This window comes from Hakea prostrata, chromosome 9 (assembly GCF_041222555.1).
Source record: "Hakea prostrata isolate BN-2017 chromosome 9, UWA_Hpros_2, whole genome shotgun sequence".
Lineage (NCBI taxonomy): Eukaryota > Viridiplantae > Streptophyta > Magnoliopsida > Proteales > Proteaceae > Hakea > Hakea prostrata.
In genome coordinates this window covers 15104977-15115589 of record NC_142608.1, presented here as the reverse complement: position 1 = coordinate 15115589, position 10613 = coordinate 15104977, and the positions used below count along the sequence as shown (strand labels likewise).

The window sequence follows — 10613 nt, the reverse complement described above, 5'->3', positions numbered from 1 at the left end:
GGAAAAAGTAAAGTTGTTATAAAAAAATATGTGTATTGACTATTTTACCCTCATCTTATTTATAAAACTTCAAGTAAACTTACACAAAGGAAGATAATGAAATTCTCATCATAATCCATAATGGACAAAAAGTTCATTATGAATTTTGGAGCTTTTTCTATTATTTTAAATAAAAATAAAATTTAGAATAGATGCCAAATAATTTAAAATAATGAAAATTTCTCATAATTGACAATTATAATTGATACCAAAAAGAGCCTAAGCTTCCATTGAGAGCTTTTACTCATCATCTGATCATCTGTACTTTACGTCATCATTTCAAAAAATTAGGTCTAAACCGTCAGAACGTTTTGTGAAGCTCATGTGGAGCTCTTATTGAGAGAATACAATGCTAATAAATAAAGTTACTACCAAGTACCAGCAATGATCATGATCAGAGAGGAACTGTGCAAGATAATTTTGAAGGAATTTCTTTACAGCTTCCGATTGGAAACTCAAAATACAAACACGAGGACAGTGCAGCACCACTTATCTCACAAGAAGAAATGTTTTGAAGGGATTTCTTCGAAGCTTCCGAAATGCCTCTTAAATGCGAGTTTGACATAAATAAAAATGTAGAATGAAGTGCCTCAAATTAATGAATTTGTGCCAAGGTGCGCTCTGCCCAGTGGAACAGAAGGAGGGGATCGATTACAAAGCTAAATTAGTAAGGTTGGTTCTTCGGTTTCCTTACAATGAATATTTATTTATTTATTTAATTTGGATATAAAAGAACTTCATTGAGTAAAACGGAAGAACATGTAGTTTCAGACCGATAAGAGTTCTCTAAAGAAGTTCATGAAGCTCCTCCTATTTTTGGATTGTACATCTAAGAAGATCCAAACTCATCAAAGGAGGTCGCTAATTTCTGAATTTTTATTTGCTCAATCTGCAACCAACGATTTAGATTTTGCACTTACTAAGAAAGGAATTGACCAGTGTAAAAATGGTGGGTTTAGAGCTAAATACATTTTTCTTATTTTACATTCAAGGTTTTGTATTTTAAAAATTAACTCTAGCCGACTCTAGTCCCTCATTTCGCAAGCCCTGATTTAACATTTATGTAAGTTTGATTCTTTAGGAATCGATGATTATTCCATTTATATAGTCAAGGTTAGACCTTGGCAACTCATCTCGGATTTGGAGAGTTCCTCTTTTGGTTTGCACTTTGCAGGTCTACATTTGATTTTTCATTTTTGTGTTTAGGTTTTTTTGATATTCGATTCAGAATCGTGCCATTTGTTGGTGGAAGATCAGGGAGGTGGAAATAATGCAAGATGCAAAGAAATTGGTGGATTGTGAAACATTGGTAGCCTGCTAGACCTTGCCTTTTCCGATTGGGTTGGTGTTCACTGATTCAAAAGTAAGATTCTCCGGAGATCGCTCTTGCTGGTGGATTGTAAATTATCTTGCATTTTCCAACCAAATTGACGGGAAAACAAGAAAGCCCCAGCTTGTTTCTATGAACAACAGCAAATTAAGCAGACTTCCTTACCAGCCTTGACACTCTCAGTTGTGATTAGTCTTGCCCCAGTGCTAAACAAACAAGAGTTTGGGCATGTTCTTCTTAAACAGACTAGGGATTTGATCTCTGGATATAAATAATCCCCGGCCACAAAGCTCTTGACTTTGCTCGACCTACTACAGCAACATCAATTGAGAAATGTGTAGATGGGAAACCTAGCTAATTTAATTAGACTTAGTCATGAACATGCATGTCACAGCAGCAATTCATGGCAGCTTAGGTCAATATGGCTAAGCAATTTCTGTTCTTGAGCACTCGATCGAGATTCCTGTCATGGAAAAGGGCCTTGATCGTGTCCTTGCTAAATTTGTAGCATTAATGCAATTGGGCGAAATGAGGGATTAGAGTTGACAAAGTTAGGGATTTAGTTTTGTAATTTTTTTTTTTTTCAAATAAATAACCTTTAAATGTAAAACAAGAGAAACATATTTACAACTAAACCTAAAATCTAGATTTGCAGCGATTGCAGCACTAAAAATTCCTTATTTCTCTTATTTTTATTAGTTTGTTCGTACGGTCGTGTCTAACTTTGGTTTTGACTTCTATTTCTTTCAATGTTATTTTCAAGTCGGTGTCAGGTTTGCATTCAATACTCAATATTGCTTTCTTATTTAAATTAAAAAAAAAAAAACCCACATTAGCGGGTAGAAGCTTCTCGAGCGCCGTAAGTGCACACATGGAAATGTATAAGTTTGACTTAGAGAACTTTGACCAACTCATGTGAAAATTTTGATTCTTTCTAAGTGAGAAAGAATATTCTGTGCAAGTTAAGGTCTAAATTCAAATTTGTGATAAAAATGAAATTTTAAATACTAATTTTATGATTGAGCATTATTTAAATAAAGTATCACTTAAACAAAATAAGACAAAATGAGTGGTCAAAATTTTATCTCGATCACAAGTTTCGATCATGACCCCGAGTTGCACGGTGCGTTCAGCATTGAAGAAATTTCATATATAATATATATCTTGAATTTAATGTTATAAATTAATCTCGCTCTCAGTAAAAGTTATTGTCAAAAATACCCATCAAACTATTTATTATACAGAAGTCTGCAACACCGCATAAGCCCTTTAGAGAGGACTTTGCTTGGGTCCTGCGCCATAAATGCGCAGGACCATCAAGCCATGTACTTTGGGCGGTGGGATCGGAATTTTGGTCGAAATTTCTGGTTGATGATCCTGCGCATTAAATGCATGCGCAGGATACAAGCTTTTTCGCTTTAGAGAGCTTCTGAGAGCTTCCCATGCACCAGATTCATATTAGAGAATTATCACCAATCATCAAGAGCTAAAAATCAAGAACCGAGATCCATTGATATATATTATTTCATCATTATCACAAGGGACCAGAAATTATTCTGGGACAGTGTAACCTAATGGACTAAAAGAGAAAATGGACCATAATTTTACATAAAAGAGACCTTTCACGTAAAAGAAAACCCTGACGAAAAGCAAACCTTAATACTAAAAGCTCCCAAAGCCTAGAAATATGTGAAGACGACGAGCTTATGAGTACTACAAGCTTAGTTTTTACACTTGGGTGGCTCAAAAGCGAATGGTCCAACCTTATAGAGTGCATAAGAGTGTGATGTTTGGTTCTTCTCGTACATCAAGGAGGCCCCAGTAACTCCACCATTCAGATTAGTCTTGACACTGCAGAAAGGCTTGGATGATGAAATCAAGTACATCTTGCATTTGTGAACCCCATAAGTACTCACTGTCTTTGCTGCCTCTAGGAAGAAGTATCCGTTCTTGTCCGTCTTTGCCTCCTTTGTCCTCACACGCTTCCTATTGTAGCACACTAGCTTCACAACCGCACCTGCACAAAACCCACAATAGATCATCATTTCAGCAGAAGCAAATTAACTCATTCTTGAGTGTTAGCTTTAGGGTTTAAGCACAAGGTTTGAATAAGGTTTGGTTATTCAGACGGTTGCTTCTAGCTTAGTATTTTATAGACAATACTAGATTTTATGGTTAATTGGACTCTCTTTCATAAAATCCATTGCACCGTTGTAGCAAAACAATCCGATGACTTATATTAGAACATAAGTTGGATATAACTTCAATACTTAAAAAGGAAGAGAAGAAGACAAACCTGGTAGGGAAGATGCGCCGGTAAGGGTTTCATGGCCTGAATACTTGCATGACTTGCAGTAAACAACACCTTCTACAGCCACAGCCTTTCTGCTGGGAGCAGGAGATGGAGAATGAGCCGGAGGGGGAGGGAGGTGGTGGTGGTGGCTTGGAGGATAAGCTGGATGATGGTGGTGGTGGTGGCTGCTAGGAGCAGGAGCTGGTGCATGAGTGGGTGGAGTTGAATGGTGAATGGGATGCGAGTCGTGTGGCATAGGTGGGTGAGCCTTGATCAATGGTTTTCCAGCATTAACAGTGCTCAACAAGACCAGTAAAAGCTGAAGAACAGCAAAGATCTTCATTGAAGCAAGACCCATTTCTTACTCCTGAAGGGGAAGAAGAACAACAAGAAGCAAAGCAAGACTGGGTTTAATTCTGTTCGTATCAAACTCTTAACTAGTGTAGTCTTTTATAGTGGCTCTGGAACGCGATTCTCGGCGGTAAAGATTGATCAAATGGGTATTTAAAATTAGAAAGATGGAAACTGGGAAGTTTCCAAGGGTTTGAACAGCTGGGAGAGCTGGGTTGGAAAAGTCTTAACGTTGCAAGCGCGGAGATTGATGCATTGGGATCAGGTTTTCCATTAAAAGACCTTGTTCCTCTCATTGACAAGCACAAAGTAGAGATTAATGGCTTCACATGCAAGATAGATAAAATTCATTGTAATCTTCTTTCACTTGCAAGGACTGTAGAAGTTTCTTCCAAAGCTCTTTCATTGTCGGTAGCTTCTTTAGTAAAATCTTCTTTTGATTACACTTGCTTTTCCCCAGATTTCTGCTTAACCTATGTGAGAGTATCAGAATTGAGAACAGTACAAATACTAAAGACTGGGGTTTTGGTGGAAGAGTGCACTCCACGATACAGAAACCTGGGAATAAGCCTGTTCTCCCTGGCTGTCCCTCATCCTATCTACATGCTTTGAAAATTGAATCACTTGGAAATGGAATTTCTTCTGCTACACTTTTTTTTCTTTCTTTGGGTGACTCAAAACGAATTGCTAGTGCTAAATCACTACCCAATTTTTAGCCATTGACGTCCATATTGTGTTTTAAATTAGGATTGATTAACCGAGGTTTCTTTTTCTTAAGAAAACTATGCATTAGGGTAGATGTATAACTTGATAGGTTGGGAAAAAGAATGGAGTTGACATCGTTTACTGAGGGTAGAGGATTATACTTTCTTCATACTATATTTAATTTATCTCTCTCTGTACGACTCAGGTGTGGGTCTCCTTTCTAAGTAAGTGATAAAGGATACGAAGAGAGCATATTCTTTTACTCGAGTTGAAAATCCAGACCTAGACTTTTGGTGCACAAATTTCAACTGGGTATTGATTATTTATAAATATGATATCCACATGGTATTGAAACAAAGGAGTCAATTAAATAAAATTTTACCTATATCTTATTTTATTTTTTTACAAATTTGCCTATTTTCTGAACTCTACTTGCAAATTTAGTGTGTAAGTTGGCATTTATTATATACCTATATATCTCTTTCCCGTGTTTTGTGATTTTTAAATGATCTTTGTGTTAGTAAAGCTACGCAAGGAAGGTGTAGAAACAATAAAACAATCACAAGCATAAGACAAGATTTACTTAGTTAACCAAAGGTTATGTCTACATTCAAAACCCTAATTATTTCTACACCATCCAACCTCCCTCTCTCTCTCTCTCTCTAATAACACAAAGATCATTGATCATGTCATTGCATAACATTGGATATTATGAAGGTCATCAATCCCTTAAAATCAAACTCTGAGAGTACAAGACAGATGTCAAAAGTAAGATTCTCCGGAGATCGTTCTTGCTGGTGGATTGTAAATTATCTTGCATTTCCCAACCAAATTGAAGGGAAAAGAAGAAAGCCCTTGTTTCCATGAACAACAGCAAAGCAGACTTCCTTACCAGCCTTGACACTCTCAGTTGTGATTAGTCTTGCCCCAGTGCTAAACAAACAAGAGTTTGGGCATGTTCTTCTTAAACAGGCTAGGGATTTGATCACTGGAAATAATAATCCCCACAAAGCTCTTGACTTTGCTCTACCTACTACAGCAACATCAATTGAGAAATGTGTAGATGGAAACCTAGCTAATTTAATTAGACTTAGTCATGAACATGCATGTCTTTTTTTTTTTTTTTTTTTTGGTAAACAATGAACATGCATGTCGCAGCAGCAATTCATTGCAGTTTAGGTCAATATGGCTAAGAAATTCCTGTTCTTGAGCACTCGATCGAGATTCCTGTCATGGAAAAGGGCCTTGATCGTGCCCTTGCTAAATTTGTAGGACTAATGCAATTGGGCGAAATGAGGGATTAGAGTTGACAAAGTTAGGAGATTTAGTTTTGTAAGTTTTCTTTTTTCAAATATATAACCTTTAAATGTAAAACAAGAGAAACATATTTACAACTAAACCTACCATTTTTTTTTTTTTTTGGTAGAAACGCAATGAAGATGTAGAAACAATAAAACAATCACAAGCATAAGACAAGATTTACTTAGTTTACATAAGGTTATGTCTACATTCAAAATCCTAATTATTTATATATATATATATATATATATATATATACTCCTCTTTCATAGCAAATCTCTTTCTTGACTATTGTATCCTTTGTTTTTATTTAAATGACATATTTTTTGTATTACTTTGTTTATCATTTTCTTCTTTTGTCTCACTAATTAATGATATCCTTTGAATTTGTATTTTTATTTTTAAATTAATAGAAATCAAAACAAAAAAGAGAATTTTTCCAATGAATCCAGAATAAACTACAAAATCACAAGTTAGAAATTAGGAAAGTGAAAAGAAAAAAAAAAGAGTCCGTCTAAGCGTTCCTCTTTGTAAACATCATCGATGATATTTTGATTTTTTTAAATTTGTAGAATCCAATTTAAACAAAAACCAACGGATTTTATAAAAATTATAAATCACAGCCTAGGAAAAGAAGTCGAATAAAATCATTCCAAAATTTTCAATTTTAAAAGTTTTTCCAATCAGAAATAAAAAATTTTCCAGAAAAGATATTTTTTCCAATGAATTTTGAATAAACTACAAATCACAAGCTAAGAATTAGGAAAACAAAATAAGAAAGTCTGTCTAAGCTTTCCTCTTTGTAAACATCATAAATGATATTTTGATTTTATAAAATTTGTAAAATCCAATATGAAAAGAAAACCAACAGATTTTATAGAAATTATAAATCACAACTTAGGAAAAGAAGTTGAACAAAATCATTCCGAACTTTCCCATTTGAAAAGTTTTTTTTTGAATTAGAAAAGAATAATTTCTAGCAAATATCAAAGAAATTATAAATCACAACTTAGAAAAGGAAGATGAAGAAAATCATTCCAAACTTTATTAGTTTTTTTTTTTTTTTTTGATAATCTGTTTTTATAAAGAAATAAATGAAATTTCGGTTTTATAAATCATAAATTAGAAAATAAAGTTGGAAAAAGAAATATTCTAATATTGAATACTTTTTGAAAAGGCAATACAATTTTAATAAAAAAAAGGTAAAATATGATTTTTTATGAAGAATTTATTTTTGGGGTATGATTTTTGTAAAGATGTCATCTCTTTCGTTTGCTTTCACTTAAAAAAAATTACTTTCGTCCCCTACCCATACACAACGAGAGATGGGGTTTCTCCAATGGATCGCTAGAGAAGCAGCTCTACCTAGAGCACAAACAATGATGGGATTCTTGAAGATTTAAGTGCACAGATTCACTTCTTCTTCTTCAGTCTTCATTGATCCATTGTTTCTTATGTATTGTTGCTTTATATTTTACTTGTCGTTCATCCGTTACATACAAATTTATCGGTGCTTATTGTTTATCATGTGCATTCAAGGAAAAATGTCGTGTTCTATGCGTGTTACGAACCTAAAGAGGAAACGTTGAGTATATTACCAAGAAGACAGAGAACGCCGATCGGAAGAACTATAGTACCTATGAGGGCCGTAAGGAAACGAAACCGTTCTTTCCATCCAACAATTTAATTTTGGGTTTTCCAATTAAATTATTAGATGTTTTAAAGAATGGCTCGATTACTTAATTATTAGTGAGTAAGTCACTTTCCTTTTTAGAGTTTTAAATCCCTGTAATTCTTCACTAAAAGCTATCGTATCCTCTCTGATTTATTTAATGTCTTAATTTTTAACTTTAGATCAATGTCAATAGACGATATCTTTATTAATGTCGAACATAAACGAATGTTGTCATTTATGATTTATTTGTTCGTGTGATAATTTGTAATACTTGCAGTTCTTTATTTACTTAATTCCTGTTTGAAACCTTTAGTCACACATTTTGATCATAAAGGCATTGCTTTACCATTCTATATCATTGGGAGTTGATCATATTACATTTTAGGACTCCTTTTTTTGAGGTTTACCAATTTAATTTTTTTGTTTGATCCGTCTATATAATTTAATAATTTTATTCTTATTAGTTTAGCATGATCTTTCATCTTTGCTTTATTTTTGGGGGAGCACATACTGCTTCGCCGAAGGGGAAGACTCCACTTATATACTACATTTGTCACACCCCACCCGCCGGTCTCGGTTATCCGCCCGACAACTCGTGGGAGTGATCTATCACAGGATCCACGGTTTTACACATCAATAAGAATAAATGCAAGTAAAGATAATCACGAGCAAAAATAAGTTCAATAATTAAATAAAAGGATTACAGGAATCCAAATACTCCAATAAAATAATCAAGGAAAGAAATAAATGATCAAAAAGAATTCGAGTTCAGCAGAAGCAATAAAAAAGAATTATATGATCTTCTTTCCAGTTTCTTTCTCTAAAGCTAAAAACTTAGACTCAAGTTTATCAAGGTGAGGGGTTCTCCAATTCTTCTCCATACGATGGGCAAACTATCTGGCAACCTGTCTCCTCCGCCCATCAATGGGTGCTATAAGCGCACTTCATGCACTCGCAGGAGCTCCCGCACACGCTATCTCCATTTCCCATTGTCGGTGCCACATCCTCTTCATACGAGAAGGCTCCTTCATGGGAAACCAATCCATCTTCCGGCATATATCCTCCATCTGTACAGGCTAATATAACATAGAAAAATAAATGAATGAATTCTGACGAACTCAGTAAGAACAACAATAATTCTCATCCATATGTCAAACCATCAGAAATGAATATATGATATGCATGAAGTGTAAAGTATGAATACCGCTAAGATCTAACTATGCAAGTCTCTAACAGTTGACATGCTTGAAGATAAAACACCAGCTCTCCTCTGGGTAGGTCTAGTCACTCTGATCTGGCAAGGACCGGGTTACCTCGTAGGGATCTTGGGTAAAATGGAAAGTCCACACCTGGCTCTCAAACCATGGCTGGGGTTAAGTCAACACTCTCTCACCACGACCATTGGCATGAGTACTGACGCATGTCGGGGTTTCTATTCCAATGCAAGTCATAATGGTAACATACTACTGAAGTCCAGATACATCCCCTATGGCACCAACCAACTCGGTTCAGTATCCTTCGCAACCTAGGAATGAGAACCCTCGCGGACTGGTTACCGCTATTGGACTCCATTCCATAACCCTATGGTCATCCACATATTGTTGGGGTGGAAAGCACTCATGACTCCTCACGACACCCGGTCCGCTCATTGGACGTCCATGAGCCCAACCCTAACATATGCAACACTACCATTATATGACTAATAGTGGACCACTAAGTCTCCGCACGAACTGGTTACCACTGTAGGGTGAAATAGAGTCACATCACCATTGTCACGGGTCATCCGGCTTCAATTCCCCTACCAAAAGGGTAGTAATATGTGGGGTACCTAGCCATGCAACTCTAGACTCTACCTAGGTATGCCATCCAGTAGTTATGACAATGCTGGAGACATCAGCGAGCATGTATCCCATACCACAGCCCTCTGATTTCTCAAGCCAAAATATCCCAATGGAATACCCTTTCCATCAGAACCACAATACATCAACCATCATCATACCACATTCATAATTGATAAAGTATATGCAAAGACAATACAAATAGCAAGCATATAATAAGATCAGCTGCTATACAAAGTTATAGCAGTATATAAAACGAAAGAACAATATTGAAAGACACTGGACTAGCATGTTCAAGTCATTTCATAATGATGAGGTTGTATGTCGTTACCTGTAAATAAGTAGAATTCCTCTAGATTGCAAACCAGAAACAATTATAAAACTTTTACTTGAAACAGAGGACACCTATAAACAGGGTTACAATAATATGTAAGTCGAATGAATCAAATTAGACAAAATCCAAAAGTCACTTGGTCACTGGAAACCAGCTAGTTGCTTGGGCCGGTCGCTTAGGCTGAGCGACCACCACTAGTGACCGCCCCAAAAACAGTGAGTTTCAGATCCGAAACCCAGGCTTTTGATCATCCATTTTCAATCCGATTTTTGAATGATCATAGTCCGAATTTCAAACCTAATAGTCCCACAACCAAGGGTAATACGAAACCTAACAATTGACAACAATTTGGTTACCCAGAATCCTCCCCTTGACTAGATCAGTCCTTTTCACGAAAGCAGGGTTTTGTTTTCGGACCTGATCTCATCAAGATCATTAAAAAGGTAGGTACTATAATAGGAAGATCATGAACAACCAAAGAGGAAAACAAATCTACTTTAATCATAGCCAAAGGTAGAGTGTGAGTGAATAGGGAATCACTTACCTCAACCAGATCAGCTAGAAAAGACAAGAGAAGCTTCCAAATCACTAACAACACTTCGGATCACCTTCCAGCACGTCTCCATTGCCGCCTAACCACCAAAAACAGCAATCCTGAATATAATATTCGTAAAATAGACGAGGGTTGCTATATATAGAAGTCTGGGGGCAAAATAGGGCAAAACCCCGCATCCAGGACCAGGCGGTCG

The 10613-nt window shown here is 35.9% G+C and overlaps 1 protein-coding gene across 1 annotated transcript; it reads right to left on the bottom strand.

Moving 5' to 3' along the window:
- Positions 1 to 2856: 2856 nt before the first annotated feature.
- On the bottom strand, positions 2857 to 4099 carry LOC149004815 (non-classical arabinogalactan protein 31-like). Its single transcript, XM_089169069.1, has 2 exons — positions 3666 to 4099; positions 2857 to 3386 (listed from the first exon to the last, which is right to left on the bottom strand). Exons 1-2 carry the CDS (start codon positions 4018 to 4020, stop codon positions 3091 to 3093), a joined length of 651 nt encoding a protein of 216 aa, XP_089025195.1. The 5' UTR covers positions 4021 to 4099; the 3' UTR covers positions 2857 to 3090.
- Positions 4100 to 10613: the final 6514 nt, after the last annotated feature.